General features: G+C 43.5%; 1 protein-coding gene across 5 annotated transcripts in view; it reads left to right on the top strand.

Annotated features, from left to right (window-relative positions):
• brsk2a (BR serine/threonine kinase 2a) overlaps positions 1–18,208 on the top strand; it is a 184,166-nt gene that overhangs the window by 135,667 nt on the left and 30,291 nt on the right. For all 5 annotated transcript variants that reach the window (XM_084363174.1, XM_084363172.1, XM_084363173.1 and 2 more), the window contains exons 5-8: positions 9,479–9,595; positions 15,167–15,200; positions 15,313–15,381; positions 16,882–17,028. In XM_084363174.1, coding sequence (XP_084219300.1) covers positions 9,479–9,595; positions 15,167–15,200; positions 15,313–15,381; positions 16,882–17,028 — 367 coding nt within the window. The remainder of the gene's footprint in view (positions 1–9,478; positions 9,596–15,166; positions 15,201–15,312; positions 15,382–16,881; positions 17,029–18,208) is intronic.

Raw genomic sequence — 18,208 nt, 5'->3', positions numbered from 1 at the left:
ATTATTAGCTTGTTTCTCTGCTGCTCACGTCACTCTTATATTCACAGGCAGAGGCCCGGACATTAAGACATCAACATAAAACCCTCGCTCGACCATGACTGTGACATTATGACTGCTCACCAGCCAGTCGCTTCATGATGATAATTTATGTGATTGCATCATAACTTTTGCGCCAAGGCTATTGTGTCTTAAAGCACCAGAGACACAGAGAGAGAGAGCGAGTGAGAGGCACAATGGAGACGTATACTTGAAAGTTTCCTGCTGATGATGAAGTGGGTGAAAAATAGTTCTGGTGTGATATTCGCTTGAATCTTGTGTCGAGTACTAAATGCCTGGGAGATAGATTTGCATAATGCACGGGCAATTAAAAAGAAAGAATTAAACTGATTTGTTATGGAATGATTAGGTACGGTTTAATCTATGTGATTTGATATGCTTTGTGTTTTTGCACGGTATAGTTCATAAAAAAGGCAATTACATTACGGCTGCAGCTATTTAATAATGAGGCCGCCGTACACAATATGAGCTACAACGTCCTCGTGTCAGAATTACTTTCCATTTTACTGATTATCTCGGGATCATTAGTTGATTTTATTGTTTGAAACCATCAAACAGGTGGTCGATGGTTTTTCCGTCTTGAATTCTCGGAGAGCGTTTAAAAAAAACAGACGATAACTCTCGCACCACTGGAAATAGAACAAAACCGTCCTACCTAAGGGAGCGAAAGTTAGAAGTCTTTTATCAGTCGGTGTAAATAACTGACTGTGAGGAGAACAGATTAGGCCAATTAGGAGAAAAGCATCTGGGACTGACATTAAGTGCATGCACATACATAGATTATCACAGCTCTTTTGTAGTAAGATTCACGAGCAAATGTATCTGTCTTCCTGTTTTACTTTCAGGGCTGTCTCTCTGTCTTAGCCCCTCAAATCCCTTCGCTAACGCTCTTAGAAAATGATGCCGTGTAAATTTATCATGAGGAGGATTATTTGGGAGCGCCGCTGCTCCCGCTCGCCCTCTTCCCAACCTCAATTAGGGGCAAGCAGACAGACAGACGCAGCCCTTTCTCACCTCCCTTCCATTCCTGCTAATGAGATCCCAGCATCTCCTCAATAAAAAAGCGTTTCTGCAATCATTTCTTCCATTTCTGTGTCTCGCCTGCGCCGGGGAGACCTACACAGGCCATTAGAAGTGCTCCTCTTTTCTCTCTGTGATTCACCGTGCAGAGGGGGGTAAACACGCGCTCCTGAGCCCTCCTTTTTTTCTGCACACCTCCCGTTTTCCGCTTCTTCTCATCGCCTCACGCTTCCGCCCTCCACCCACGTCCTTTCCCCAAATATCTCTCTTGAGCCAGATGGATGTAAGTCTGGATGTGAATGAAAGAACGTGGAGGGCTGTTTATGACTCAGTGTTTCCTCTGCCTGATTCGGATCACGCTCTGATTTCGGCAGAGTTTTACATGGAAGAGTAAAAAAAGGGACAAAGTGAGGCACGCTGGGATCGCTGACAAGGGAGATGAGGTGTGGGGTGAAAACAGACACGGGGAAGGGAATCATCAGTCAGAGATATTTATAATGATGCTGAGGCAGTGAGAGGAAATCTTCATTGTATGTTAATGCGGATGTCAAACTTATTCCCCTCGCTAAGACATTTCTTGTGTTTGGATATTACTTGTTATAAGTCTGCCAGTGTGAGATCTGCAAACGTATGACTCAGACAGTCTGACTGACAGACTGGTTAGAACAGAGACGAGACCACGATCCGCATATAATGAATGACTTTTTTATTGATCCTTGTGAAAAGTTCTCTTTCAAGTCCTTCTGTGGGGAGGTCAAAGGTCAGGGTCAGCCCTCCTCCAGCTCCAGACTTGAGATACCAGACTCGATGCTTCAGAGATGTAGTGTATCATTCCAGATAATTCACTTTCACATATACCTGAGAGGGAATCCCTACAACAGTCTTTGGCTTCGTCTTCTCAGTTTTGACATTCAACAAAATACACATCTTCCACACAGTATGTACACTCTCCGTAGGAGTCGGCGTGGCAGTCTGCCATAACTGCAAACACCCAACAGAGACGCAGATTGATTGAGAGAAGAAAAGTGTATTTTTCTTGAACACTCAACAGGCTGCTTGTGTGCCTTTACCCGGCGTTTAAACCACATTAACAGATGCTGAGAGGTTGAGTTTAAGAAAGAAACATTAAGTATAATTTAACAACCGTTTGTCATTATCTACACTTTTGACTTGGCTCGATCTTTCCAGAAAGCGCTTCACACTCTGACTCCCGGTGATAAATCTAATGTGCAGTGTTTCTTTTCTCATGTGAGCAATAAAGATTTATTGTATTGATTTTTTTATTCAGCGTTTCTGAAGCCGCAGTGAGACTTTACCCAGAGTAGGAGGTCAAGTGAGCAGGGGTGGACAGTAAACACACCCCTGTATCACTCTGCAGCCTTTTTCTATCCACTCACTCACATCACACCACTTTGTCGTAAGCTGCACATGGAGATATTTCCGTCACCTACGTCTGCATGAGCATCCATCTGCAGTAGGGCTGCATGAAAGGTTGTCAATGTCATATTTCGATTATTTTGACAGATATTACTATTACGATATGATTCACTATTGGTGGGGATTATTATTTCGGCATCAAAACTTTCATTTTAACCGAATATACTATTTAAATCTTGATGATGTGACATTTGTTGGGGTCTGTACCAAACAAACATGTTTTCTTACATCTGGAGAACAAGATTTGTATGCAGGGGCATCTCTCGAGCACGACAGTACTTCATTATAATGCTGTTTTGTCACATTTTACCTGTATCATAGGCAACTGGACTTCTTGAAGACGTTTCACCTCTCATCCAGGAGGCTTCTTCAGTTCTAACTAACTGGAGGAGAGTTTGCAGGCTTTTAAACTCTGTGTGGGAGCGTCCTTACAGAGTCGTTAAGGATACGTGTGAGCTCTGAGTTTCAGAGTCGTTAGGGCCACTTGTGGGTCGTTGACCCAACCGGCCTTGATGTGGGTTGCTAAGGCGAGGTGAGCCCAGGTGTGAATGGTTGTTAAGCTGTCTGGAGAGGGAACTCAGTACTGCATTGTAGGTGGGTGATAATTAATGTCTTAGGCCACCTCCTCTGTTCAAAGACGGCCGTTCCAGTTTGACATACATGGATTCCTTTACTCCTCTTTCAAAGCGTCTGTCTCCTCTGGCCAAGATATTTGCATTGTTGTCCTCAAAGGAATGATTTTTCTCCTTCAGATGTAAGTGAGGATGTAAGTGCCATAAACACAGGAGGGCCAACTCCTCAGGTCTCCTCTTGGACGAGTGAAATGACTTCAAGAAACTGAAACTAGTCCAGTTGCCTACAATACAGCACTTAGAACATAAGTTGTTCTGCTGTACACTCTGTCCACCTCCTCACCCCTGCTCTGTTTCCCCTTGTAACCCAGTTAACAACCTTATATCTGCGTGATTGTCCACGAGAAGTGACTGTGTGGGTTAGAGATAAAAATTATCCGTCACATAAAGTGACTCTAAGGATCCCACCAAGTAATACAGAGACTGCTTGAGCACCTTGGACCAGAGCCCGGTCCCTAAAGCTCATAGCTTCATCATACGAGCTCACACACACACACAGTCACAGTCACACATCCTCTGACATGGTTACGCGCATTATTAACGCAACCTACATGTGCAGAACAAACACCTGGTCCAGAAGTGACATTAAACCCACGCAGTGGCGTAATCATGCACATCATCCATATCCACCTCACCCTCTCTCTCTCTCTCTTTCTCTCTCTCCCACGCTCCCTCTGTCATTAGCTGCTTTATTCCTTTCTTCCAGGGGGTTCGAGAGCCTCATGCATCTGTCTGTGTCATCTCTTGCTTATTGCTCCACAGAGGGGAATAAAGGCAGCCACAGGTCTTTTTATTTGAGTAACATTTATCTCTCTTTTACAGTGGGATAACTTGGCACATATAGTTATAGATTAGAACAGCGTTAAACATTGTGATTGAGTGTATTTGTCTCTGTACATTAAATAACCAGATGGGAACGCCTGTTTTTTGATTAAACTCGCAGATTCAATAATTGACGTATCAAAGTGTTTTTGTCACATCTTGTTGCATCCTGTTCTTCTGCAGACTGAAAAATTAGCAAAACCAGCTGTTAACCTTTCCATACCCAACTAATAAAAGTATGGGTTGAAGAAGGAAACACACTTTATTTAATTATTTATTTATCTATCGCTAATTTTCTGTAGTTCAGGTTAAAATGTTCTATATTTGAAAGAACGCCTGACTTTATGTCCAACTTCTGTGTCTCGTCACATCCATCCATCGACCAACAGCACGCCCTTGTAGCCGTTCTGGGCTTTGGCTGTTGACGCTCTTAGGACAGTTTCACCAGATGACAGTCTCTGCTGCCTCCCCTGCAGAAAGCCTGTACTTATAGCCTATCATCATTACGGCTGATGGTCGCTAACAACACAGAATGGAAATCTTTTTTTCTTTCCCTCTCCCTCGTTGTCTTTTAAAATTTTTCCTGATATTTTCACCTCCTGCGGAGCCAGTTAAAGCATCGAGGTGTAGCCGGGTTGAGAGGAGGGACGTTGATGTTGAGAGGAGATGGAATTTAGAAAATGGAAATGGGAAGGGGTAAAATGGGCATGGAAAATGGAGCGGGAGGAGAGAGGACAGAAATAGCAGGTTGGTTTATGGTGCTTGATTTCAGGGGAATGGGCTGGTGGGTGTCGGGGGGGAAGCGTGGTGAGAAAAGGTGGGAAAGGCTGGTTCACTGTGGGAAGTTAAAGATTGGGTAAAATGGCAGTAAAGAGAACAAAAATGGCAGATATGAGTAACAATAAAGAGTATTTACCTCTCTAATTTTCAGCTGGCACAGCGGACTACTTTTAGAGGAATAATACGCCACCATGGCTGTTTCAGATGCCTGAAGATGAATGCCACTCCCTCACTCCGATGCTTTTCTGACAGCGTGTCTGTTTATTCTGCCTTGTAGGTCTGCTGCTCATCCTATCTCCCCCAGTCAAAACTCCTCTGGATTAAGAGCAAACGCTGGGTTGCACACACAGATTTGGCACAACAAAGCAAATAGTTTGTTTATTACAGATCTAGCCATCATTGTAATCCCATTTTGTCGTCACTGCATTACATGCAACAATGCATTACTTTTCCCGGCGTCGCTCGAAAACCCAAGAGGAATAAGATAGAGATGCCCCAGATGGCATAAGAAATACTCTTATAACCAGTCACTGGAGAGGCTGTGCTCCTTCCTCTCAATTCTAATCCACTTTAAATGCAAATTATATGAGAGGAGACTACTGAAATGTGTAGGGAACCATGTGTAAAGAGGCAATGAGTACTGTACTGGAGCTGTCCCAGGGAAGCATGTGGGATCAAATGCGACCAAAGTTGATATAATGTGTGAAGCGTTGGCTTTTACAATGCACGAGTAAAGGACCAGTGTGCAGGATTTAGTAGCATTGAGCAGTGAGGTTGCAGAGTGAATGAACAGAATAGCCTTTAAATATTACAACCTAATTGTCTTGTTAAATAAAGACTAAATAGATGAAGTAAATAAATATATCGTAAATGTGATCATGACAGGACTTCTTTTTCCTCCATGCCCTGATGTTGGTTGACATGGCCAGAAGAAAACTATAAAATTGAGAACTGCCAACTCTGTCCTGAATAAATGTGTGTGTGTGTGCTACCAAGCAGATGTATTAAATAGTCAGTGACATTGGATGTAGTATATGAGTAATTTCTTCATGGTTTTATTATGCTGATAAGGTCAGGACAGTGTAGAGAAGGACATGTTACGGCTATTGACGACAGCATCTGCTCTTACCTGTAATTCTGAGTATTCTCTCTAAAAAGGATGAATATAAACCTTTGATTTATCTGCAGCTGTGACCACACTTGTGTACCATGCACCTACTTGTGCCCAGCTAACCTTGCTTTTTAATCTATGCTGTGATCAAACTTTTAACTTGGCTAGAAAAAGCCATAAACTACAGAAAATCCAAAAACACATTCACCAAATCGCTCGCTTTAAGCAAAACATGCAAAAACAGACCAAATCCATTAGACAGCAAAAAAAAGCGGACAAAAAAGACAACTCTATCTTTCTCGCCCCTCATCGCTCTTAATACACAATTAACCCCATTGGCTAATGAACGGTTGTGCCGAGCACATCTAAGTCAGCAGTCAGAGCGTCCTCTTTTTGCTAATGCGATAGAAAATTCGCCCAAAGCATTTTCTAGTGAATGTGCTTGGTCTTCTCTCTAATTGGGTCAACAGAAGCCTGGAAAAAGTTTGAGAGAAAAAAGGAAAGATTGAAAGAGGAGGATGGTACAGAGGTGCGCCACGGGCTAAACGGGTGCATTACAACTCACAGCAGTGGCTAAAAAACCTCACTCCAGCTAACAATAATGGTACCGGGATAGCTTAATTTAAAATGCAAAAACAGGCATGTTAATGTGCCAGAAAAGATGCATGTGAGCCATTAGCGTTACTTTCAAGTGTTCTGGTTTTGCTAATTAGTGTCACATATCTTGTGCTTAACGAGAGGCAATATTAAAACATGGTGTATGTCAAATGTGTCACGATGGGAGAAGTATATTTTCCTCGGCTGGAGGATTTAGTTACGAAAGCTGCTCATCACCATAAACATGTCGGGGATATTACGGGGGATGTGAGCCCCAAGAGGACAGAGCCATTACGACCTTGTGTAAAAACACAACATATCAGCGTGGTACGTGCAAATGATCACAGGCAATTAAGAGCTCGGTGTTAGATTGCAAGAATCATGTCTAACAGTCCCACTGGGGTGTAAACCTTGCTCAGACAGCATGAAGGTGCACATGTGCCCTGTAAATTACACTTAACGGCATTGTAAGAGCTGAACTGTGAGGCCTGAACCACAGATCAAGGTCTTCATTGACTGATTTCTTTATCCCTAAACAAACTAAATAAACAAACTCTCTTAGATTTCATGAATGAATAAACAAAGTGCCACAAAACAACACAATTTCGTACTGTTTTACTCTGTTTATATGTGGCGGACCCTGCCACAAACAGTGTTCTGGGGACCTTATTTTCCTCTGAGAACAGCTTATTTACTCAGTTATGGAAAAAATAAATATCTCTGAGTTTGTATTATTACCTCATTAATATCGTAAATATTAAAATTCTGAGTTTTCTTCTCCAAAACTACATAGTGCCCCTTTAATATCGGCCGTCATTGTTTTGTTTTTTAAATTTAACACTGACTTTTGGTTATTGTTTCATTTCCTGCACAAATATAACACGCACTCATACCATGTAGATGCAAAAGGGCATTCGTCCAAGACTTCGCCTGCACAGCTTCCACATTTCCGCAAAGAAAAAACTACAGTTACATTCAAGCTCATTGCAGCTGTCGAATTCATTTGCCAGCATCTCCTCCTGTATGACATATAGAGTGCAACACGGAAGATATCCCTGCTGGGAGGCCTTCTGTGTGAGCGAGATTACAGTAGCAAAGTGCGGCCTAATGTGTCAGAGAGGCAGTTTAATGTCCTATTATGGATCCCACGGTCCTGACAACCAATAAAGCATCCGGATGCAATTTGTCCCCTTGATGCTGTCGCTGGATAAATATGCTGTTGCCTTCTTTTCTTTTCGTGGATCGCTCTCTTTAAGCCTGGCTCTTTGTGTTTTACATGTGATAGCCCTGTGATCACACAGGGTTTATGCCGTGTTTATGGGTCATTTAGGTAATGATTTAGTGTGCTTTCTTGCATCCGAGGCTGACAGTCAAAGAGTACTTAGATATTTATGACTGTGTTGAGGCTGCAGATCCACGATTGGGGTCTGTTAGGTTACGTCCCCCGTGATGTCAATAGTGAGCAATGTTTGAACGCCGTCTTAAACACGAGCGCGACTGATGTCATCGCTGCTGCTGATGTCGCAGCAAATTATTTAACGTCCTTCGGGCCCTGTCTTCTGCTCCCTGTAGCTACAAAGTTACATTTTGACCTCCTGTCATGTTTAAACTCCAGTCACAAGTGATTTGTAACTTTCAGCTGTCTAAAACATTTTTCTAGCCGGGAGAAACATTTATTTTTGAAGCGTTATCTAATCAGGCATGCTGATGAGGAGGAACTCTCCGTACAGTATTGGCCTGGTGGAATAAAGGGAGGGTGGGGGGGACACACGCATTCCTGGGAGATGCAACCACAGGCACACACTGGTGGCCCCCGAGCAAGTTGGGTAAATGTTTGTTCCCGTCCTCGTGTGCTTTGACAGTATTAGTTAAAAGACTAACTCTCGGGCTACTGACATCACTGCCAAATGATGCTTGTGTGAATTGACAAAGGTTTTAGCCTGGGGAGCGCTGTTTTAGATGCTATCTGCATTTTATTTCAATTATAGCAGGGATCACAGAGACTGCCAGTGTGATAACAAACCAGCTGACAGCTAATCCCTCAGGACAGGAAACGAGTTGTACAGCAGCTGATGTCATCTAAGGTTAAACGTCCATTGTGATGAGGCACTGTTCAAAGGCTGACGCATCCAGCTATTGTTCCTCTCCCCTTTCTATCACTCGTTTAAAGAGGAGATGAAAGTCTAGTTCATGACATACTGACAGCCGTGTGGCTCCATAGCTCATCCCTCGACTATAAAAAGCATAGAGGGAGGTAAGTATACACATATGTAAAGAGAAAGATGGATGGAGATGATATCAGGGTATTCCCACACGTGTGTGATGTCTGTGGTGTTATCCCCAGCCTCGGTAGATATCACCAGAACATCGCAGTATGATGTAATACAACCCTTGACCCCGAGATGTTAAAGAGATGTTAAATGCATAATAAAACGCTAACGCTACTCTGCTTTTGAACAGTCACTCATCAGAATTGAGATTCTTAACCTCCGACACAGCGAGAGCAGACGTGATATGAGACAGATCTTCATCTCGGCGGCCCCTTTTAGGGAGAGAGACGATGTCCGCTGGATATTATCCCCCTCGCTGTGTTTAGCGGTTAATGAATGGCAGCTAATGAACACCTCCTCAGCGCTTGGCTCCCCTCAATGCCCTTTGCTCAGCCGGTTTCGCTGGTGGCTGTCTGGGAGATGAGAGGAAGGGGGTGAGGGGCGAAGGAGGAAGGGAAACAAGAAGGAGAAAAAGGACACAGCAGGGGGCTGTCACACCTTGTACCAGCTCGGCGCTGAGGTGCTGAGCTCCTATCGTTTCAGCACGGGCCGATCAAAGAGAGGGTGTTGCAGGGAGGAGGAGGAGGGCGGTGGAGGAGTAACAGGTTGTGGTGTTGTGTTGTTCTCAGCGCTCGGATGTGCATCGAAGCTTAATCCACAGGTGTTTGATGGACTGTGCAGTGTATATGACTTATGATGCGTTCGTTCATGTTTCATTAACTGCTTTATGTTTTCATCTGACTATTTTTCAGCCACAGGGATCTGAAGCCCGAGAACCTGTTGTTAGATGAAAAGAACAACATCAGGATAGCAGACTTCGGCATGGCCTCCCTTCAGGTTGGAGACAGTCTGCTGGAAACCAGCTGTGGGTAAGTTGTATAGAAAACATCATGATGCAGCTTTTCCAATTCAATGTCTGGGGAAATGTCTGGGAATAAAGTGAAAACAGGTCACAGACGGAGGGCACGTGGAGCTGCCGGGATGCCACAGAGAGGAGAGTGGAGAAGCGGTAGAGAATGATGAGTGGAGCTATCAAGTCCTCTGCAAGGTGCCGTGTTCTCAAAGCCTCCCTTATCGCAGCGTGTTGATCTCTTGAAGAGAGACGGTTGGTGTCTCTCACAGAGTCTGCTATCTGGCTGTGAGCGGGGCCAGGGCCACGGCCACACATTACCGCTCTCCGTCTCCTCATATCTGACGCTGGGTTTTATGACCGGGCAGTCACGACCACGCCGGGCCCATCAATCCCGCAACGACCGTAATGAATTTGTCTGCGGGGAAAGTCACTTTCAAAGTCTTCCGAGGATGGTCATCCATATCCTGGGAGTGTTTTTATTTAACCCTGGAGTGTGGTGAACAGTGCGCAGGGTCACATTTGTCAATAAAAAGATGCAGCACAGTTGATGATGGTTTACTTTTAAGTACGGGGTCCATAAACTCAGTGACAGCGGAGGTTAACAGGGAAATTTGACTGATGCACACAAAGTTGTTCTCCTTTCATTTCACTCTCACCTGAAGTTAACTCTGGAAATGAGATGTTAACATGTGATAGTTTGTGGTAGCTTGCTGGCAGTTCAAATACATTCAGATTTGCAAAGTGGTGCGATATTTTTTGCCGTTTTTTTGTATAGTTAACTACAAACAATGTTGGGCCGTAAAAGGAAAAGAAAACTTGATTGTATTAGGTATCAATGAGCCAGAAGTATGTAACTGCTTGGTGCCATAACTCCACCCGGACTACTGGACAAGCTGACACTCCTCTGTTGGATGGTTTTTGGTATTATATTTTGTTAAAGGAGCTCTGAGTCACTTGTGTATTGTGCTGGAAGCTGGTCAACCTGTGGTCTCCTGTGTCGTTAGCAGAGCGGAGTAAGAGCCGAGGCACTTGAGAACATGCTTACAGTCACATCCTTTGGACTGCCTCGGAAAATTCGACCCGAGTCCTTCACAAAGAAATCCACAGTCCAGCAGCATCAAACAACAAAACCAATCGTCCACAGGCTTGTACAGGCAGCCGAGAGAGACGGGGAAGGTCTCGTTTTTCACTTAAATTTCTCTCTATTGTAGCTTTACTAAAGCTTTTTTTGTTGTTGTTTTATTTCCTCACCAAATGCTAATAAGCATCAGTTTTTTTAGGTGTAGTTAACAAGTTGACGAGCAGATTTTGTGATTAATTCGGCTTCCTACGGCGATAATGCCAGGCATACGTGGGAAATAAAGTTGATTTGGAGCATATTATAACGGAGGGGGGTCACATAATGATGCGTGTCTCAAAATGTGTGTGGATTAATACATCTGCAGATTCAGAAAAATATCCCCCAGTGAAGAGGACACATGACAGGAGTCTAAATCACTCCAGAAATGCTTAAAAAAAGTCCGGTGCCCTTTGGATGTAACTCAAGGGGTCGAAGGGAGAATCTCTGCTCTGTGGTTACACTCGACACTGCGTGCAGCAGCTGATCGAAACAGAGAAGGCCCTGTGACATCTGTCCCCGGCTCAGACCTGATTCAGTCCAGATTATACCTCCAAATCAGCCGAAGCTGAAATTACACACACTCCCATACACGCAATTCTGCAAACACGCATGCGCACACAGCGCTGGCAAGGCTTAGTTCATCCCTGACCTCTTGGACCCTTTGTCCTTTGCTTGTCTAGTTGTCTCTCCGTCTGTCTGTCTATCTCTTCCTCCCTCTCCATAATACACATGCACGCACATTAAAGCATGTGCGTGCGCACAAACAAGCACGCAGCTGATACTGTTGCATAATTCTTCCAGCAGTAGCACAGTGCCTAAGCTCTCATGAGTCATCGGTTGAGATCAGGCCGACTGAGTGCAGCGTGCGGCGCTATCTGCAAGTAAAATGTGCTCGATTGACTCATGCTGCAGCCGCGATGACCACGCTGAAGTGTTTCCTTTTCCTAGAGAGGCCACAGAGATGTGACAGCTCTCACATTATTCTTTAGACCAACCGTATCCATACTCGAATGTGTTCTGCTCCACTCCGTGCTGTCCCATCCAGGTGCTGTGCATCTGCTCAGTCCCCCACGTACACTTACGAAGTGCTAAAGGTACTTGTTGCAGGTGGGAACACAGAGCTGTCTTGCAGAGACGCAGGCACACGTACCGCAAAACTCCCACACTCCCTCACACAGCTGAGTGGAGTAGTTCTGTTTTCACTCCACTCTCAGCTCCATCACTGCATCCTGATCTGGTTGTGTGTGTGTGTGTGTGTGTGTCTCACTGGAGCAGCATTTGTGTTTGTGTGTGTCTGCAGCGTGGCCTAATGCGTGTGCAATCCACTGTACGTGCGGTTATTGATTATTCATGCTCTTCTGACTGTCCCATCTCTAAGTGTAGATATGACAGTTTTTAATTAAACGCATTTATCTGGCCCCCCTCTCCCCGTGCAGCAGTCTGACACAAATGTATTCCATTTGCCACGGGTAATGGAGCTGAGTGAGGACGAGGCCCACCCCAGGTAGCGTAGGGGGGGAGCCTCGGTCGGAGCAACGTACATGAATACACGGTGACATGCAGACGTATAGATGAGCCGAGGCATTGACGAGCATGTACAAATATGGATCCAGGAATGTGCGTGCACACACTCTCTCTCTCTCTCACGCTCCGTCTGCATCAGCCCAGCTGCAAGTTCATTAGTGCTCGCTGTTTGTTTAGTTCTATTGCTTTGATTGATGAAAGGAAATTATCTGTGTGCAGCGAGGAGACGCACAAATTTGGTTTGGAAAAGATGAATTTTCATAAAGATGAGCTGCGTCTCTCGGTGTCTCCGATATATTCGCCGGCCCACACTGCTGATTCATTCAAGGCTCCGTAGGAACTCATATCTCCAAAGCTCATGATACTCTCATTGCAAACTGTGCGCAATGTACCGTTTTGCTGTAAGGGACATGGTAATCTTGTGGTAAACTTAGAAAATACTCTTTCTGAACTTGCGGTCCAGACATCTCTGTGTAAACAGTCTGACACCGATAAGGCCTTCAGTTTACAGCTTTTATTGGATGTTTTTCATTTTTCTTTCGGCACTGTAGCAGTCTGGTTGATGTAATATATAATCTTTGGTCGATAGATGTACCGAAAGGAGTTTTAACTGATTATGGAACAGTAGGGATTAGTAGGGGTGCCTCTATATGATCTACATAAGCAAACAAGGCATTTGCGAGAAGATCGACTATTTCTAAATAGTTGTTATAGTTATTCTGCATGTCGCTCTTGCAGAAGAAGGCGGGTCGTCACACGATACAAACTATATTGGTGAAACTGGATCATATTTACTGGAGATACTGTTTTCTGGTTTTCCCTCTGATGTCCTCCGGCCTCCGAACGTTCAGGATTGAGTTTCCTGATGGACAGATTCCTTTACTTGTTGCTAAAATAACCGCTAACTGCTGCTAACTGAAGCTGCCTTTGGTAACACACCTTTGGTAACACACCTGACATTACATCTGAGAATATTGCTACTAAAAGCATTAAAAATATGCTGGGTCTGTCTTTCACTCGCTTTCAAAACGAATGCACGTGCTAGCTAGATCATACTGATTATCATGATTACTGCTTTTGGGCACAGGGGGCGCCACAATCAACACAGAATTAAAGTTCCTCGTAGCTGCTTTAACCAAATGTGTTTTCTGTCTTTATGCTTCTATTTGTTGTCCTCAGAGCGAAGCCAATTTTTTTTTTTGGCTCTGTCTGTAAATTTTATTTATGGGATGTTAGTTGTGTTAGGATGATAGAGTAGCAAATAGCAGGAAAAGACTAATGTCATGTCAACCCGGCGCAACTGTTCTACAAAAGACTGTATTTTTCATTCTGGTCGGAGGGAAGTGGCTCTTACAGCGTTTTCTATTTATCTTGAGTGTCTTAGGATATAATGTGAATTTCTGTTGTGAGCAGCGAGGGGTTTATTTTTTTTATCATCATATAAATTTCATGACGTACAGTATGTTGCCAGAATTTTTATGTGGTTACCTGGCATGCATTTAAATAAACTTTATTTACACCTTTTAATAAAATTAGGTCATTAAATCCAGGTGAAACACACCAGGAAAGACTGGTCATGAATATCTACAGGTCCTCGCCGCATGACTCACTCCCACAATGGAGAGATTAAACAATTATGGAGAGTTTCAAGGTTTTACGTCTGTAATATGTGGACATATAGGAAGAATAAGCGATACGATGACTGTGCCGAGGTAGCAGACCGATTAGATATTAGACGCATATACTGTAGATGATATGGCCGACTGATTGCCTGTTTTATTTTTTATCGTCACATTAGTATTCAGCTCAGGAAGAAGAAGCTGAGGTGCTTGTGTTCCAGCCTTTACCCTCATCCTGTGTTTGCCACCTAAAGCCCTGCAAATAATTAGTTTATGTTCACGCTGGTTCCAGCTGTGGCTCGCGTGTCGTGGCACTCGAGAGGCATAACTAGTGCAAATCTCCTGCTTGTTTTTTTTTTTTTTGTTTTTTATTCCTCGCTCATCTGCATAATGCACTCTGACACATGCAATCAGGAAGGCCCCATTTGCATAGGCTCGCGTTTGAACTTCCCCGTTGACACGGTGGCAGCGTTTGTTATCGGCCAGTTTTTTGACAGCCGGAGGAAGCCGCTCCCGTCAGGGCTGATATTCATGAGTACATAAGACAACAAGCGAGCTAATGGGCGCCATGTTTACAGACTTCAGATAGTCTCTCATTAGAGCCAAATGCCCTGGTGTTAGATAAGACTGAGTGGAGGAAGGAGGCAGAGAGGTTTTTTGGGGAGACAGGTGCCTGATTTGCTTTTCTGTGTGCAGTGACATGTAGACATGAGCCGGCCAAAATCAGAGAAACAAAGAGACGTCATGTAATTAAAAAGTTTTCTGATTTAAGATTGATGTTAAGCACTTTTCATTACCACATTTTGTTTGTATTCTGAGGTGCTGAATTCACCAATCTGGCAATGTCAAAGTGCTGCAGAAGTGCAGCTGCGTATGGCTAGAATAACAAGTCGCTCTCCTCATCCATAGCCGCTGGCGTATGGAGCGGCCACCGCGAGCTAGCTCCATAAATCTTCATACGATATTGGTGTGTCAATCTCGTCATTGGGTTTACTGTCAGCCCATCCAGGTGCTGTAAAGATTAGTGGGTCTGTTCACTGTCTGCTGTGAGAGGATGCCCTTGAGTGAGCAAGCAGGAGGACATCCAAACACCCTCAGGATGTCTAAACTCCCGAAAGCACATCTTGATCTACGCTCGCTGGAGACATTTATTGTCTGCCTAAGTAGCGTTTTTCACATTTTCGTCTGGTTGTTTATGTCTTTTTGAATGTTTGGAGTGTCATGATTGTATAACTCTGACTCTGAAAGTCCTTAAAAAACCTTTCTTTTCTCTTTCCTTACGTTTCTTTCTCAATTCATTCACTCTTTTTTTCTTCCCTGACAGATCTCCACACTACGCCTGTCCAGAAGTCATCAGGGTAAGTCATTTTTCCAATGATTCATCGCCAGCTTCTTTTTTTACAAAGTCCTGCTTCTTATTTTAACCGACCCTAACACTCCGCCCACTAACAAACACTCTCTGGTCCTCAGGGAGAGAAGTATGACGGGAGGAAAGCAGACGTCTGGAGCTGTGGGGTCATTCTTTTTGCCCTCTTGGTGGTGAGTGTCAGCTTGTTCTTTCCTAATAATGGTGACTGGACTGACGGACATTTTGTTTTCTCCATTGAAGCCCGCTGTTATGCAATGTAACCATAAATGGCTACCTTTTCCCCTTTGTGGCAGCTGTAAAGGCTCAAAAGTAGAAAGCGAGAGCACCTTCTGACAGGACATTCACAACTTTGCACTCAAGGTTGACCTCGGTAGGACGAGATGATCTTGAAGCCGCCTCAGGGACTCCAAACATAAAAAATCAGGGTTGAGGCAGTTAAATAGAAAATCCTAATATCGAGAAGGTCTTTGCTCTAAAAACGTTGCCGAAAACCACCTCAAGCATGATATTCTTGCGTAATAGAAAGATCAGAGAATCGAAGCATCTTTTTATTCATTATCCTGTATCCACACACAATGCTGTATCCATAATCAGGTCTATTCTCCAGCTACATTATGTCTGTGGTTCCCCAGCCGTGCAGCCCCGAAGCTTTGTTTCATCAACAGCTGTACTGTAGTTCCTACACACTCCTGCTCCATGAATAATTCATCCAGCCAAACTGAAAGAAGAGAGCCCAAAATAAATACCAACGCTGACAGGGCGGCTTTTGGCCACAGGCTCTGTTTATTTGTCTTTGTTTTTGCCTCTTTCACCCTCTCTCCGTGTCTTTTCTGTCTCATATCTGTGTGTACTTGTGTTAAGGACAGTCTCCCGTGTACTCTTGTGTTGCGTAAAACCTGATGTTTTTTGTTTTTTTACCACCGTCTCCTCCGTGACCGCGTTTTCTCTCCCTCTCTTCAAAAACAAAAAGTTTTTCCTCCGTCACTGCTCGACTGCAGATGAATACTGTCTTTCTCCCGTTTTTCGTCCTGCTGTCTGGCTGCGAGATAACCATTTGTCTGATTGTGGGAGACGCGCATACTCCCCAGCAGTTAGGCTGCACTCAGATCATCTGTTACACAAGCCTTCACCCCCGCCTCCCCTCCTCCTCCCCTTCCTCCCTCCTTTTCTTCCCCCTCTACTTCTCTTAATTTCTCAGCCTTTCCCTCTACCCCTCCATCTTGTCTCCTGCTAGAGGTTGTCATTCATCAAACAGCCACATCTGTGAGGTGTCAGCTCGCTCTGATAAATGACTCTGATGAGAGAATGTTAAATGAACGAGGTAAATGAGAAAGCTGGGTAATTATTAGAAAAGCCCTGTTTTCAGCTTCACTGCTGTTTATTATTTATTTTGCATTGTGGCTCAGGGCAGAACGCTCTAATTGGAGAGTTGAACAAGTTGAGAAAAGCGAGCCTGTTCTTTAAGTGGTGCAGGATTAAGACTCAAAATGTGGTTTTGTTTCTTCTGGCGAGCCTCGTTAGTCATTCAAATTCTTTATTTCTTTTCCTTTCAGCCCTCGGTCGAGCGAAGGCTTATTTTTCTGTGTTCAAACTTAGTTTCTCATTTCGATAACTTCGCCACTTTTCCCCTCTTCTGCTCATTATCTGCTTCTTTCTTTCGCCCTCTCCAGGGTGCGCTGCCGTTCGATGACGACAACCTGAGGAATCTGCTGGAGAAGGTGAAGTTGGGAGTGTTTCACATGCCACACTTCATCCCTCCGGACTGTCAGAACCTTCTCCGTGGCATGATCGAAGTGGATGCCACCAAAAGACTAACGGTCAGTTTGATTATACTTTTGTCAACTTTTGATGTTGGTCTTGTGCTCAGTGCCTTTGTTCTTATTGAGTGAATTCTTCATGATATCACATTTCCACTACAAGATAATCATGGCCAGAAGAATCCACAATGACGATATTATCGAATGGAAAGAAACAGGAATGATTATAAGAGGTGCTCGATCGCATATATGACATTATCATGAGGGTTATTATAATCGCAATATCAATATGTATTCAAAGCTGGCCCGCCATACGGTTTCATTTGGCTCACCAGGAATATTGAATAACTGAATATGAACTGCTGTTTATGCCCTTTTAATATATATGATCACCAATTACTAATTATATTTCATATTCTGAGCACAATGGGCAGATTGACACTTTGTTCATGAAGTCAATCCATTAAGCACCACAGAAGCTCTGTGAGGCGAGGAAAGAAAACATTTAAGGAACTTAGGAGGATTATCCTGTCATGACATTTTTTGAATTACCAGAATTATTTTCTCCCTCTCTCATTAATGTTCAGTTTTGGCCCCTCAAGGGAGAAAGTCTGTTTTTTGACAATTTCAGCTTTCAACTTTGGGACAACAGTTATCATATAATAGTAATAATATTTGACCTGGCCATAACCCTGCAGCCAGGGTTTACACTTTATAATAACCATCATTAATAAATGTTCAACACAAGTATAGTTCATTAAACATTAATTATTATTATTTATTTGACTGTTAACAAACAATTAAATGCTTTATGAATCTTTTATTAAGGTTTATAAACATCAGTTCCAACTTTACACTAAACAAGTGTTTAATAAATGTGTTTCATTGTTTATCAGTGCAATAACTATTAACTCAGGTTTAATTAACTATAAATTAACCATGTTTATTATAATATCTTATCTTATTTATTAATGTCCATGTCTTCTTTATGAGACTGACTACCACGTGGCTGTGTGTGTAATTATACATTTATCTCTGAGGGTATGTATTTACTGCCCTCACATCCGTGTTAGCACACAAATATTAATATTACACAAGCCTTATGAACCTCTACAGTACATGTTGCCATTCTTCAGCATTATGCATGCCGTGTCTCTGCGCTACATGAAGGTACAAAGTACCCTTTGCACCTCGTTATGCACAATTCATTCGATCTCAATCAATAAGACATGAGTTATAG

This window comes from Pagrus pagrus, assembly GCF_965226575.1.
Source record: "Pagrus pagrus genome assembly, chromosome: 10".
Lineage (NCBI taxonomy): Eukaryota > Metazoa > Chordata > Actinopteri > Spariformes > Sparidae > Pagrus > Pagrus pagrus.
The sequence above is the reverse complement of the archived record's forward strand: the minus strand, read 5'-3'. Positions and strand labels throughout refer to the sequence as shown.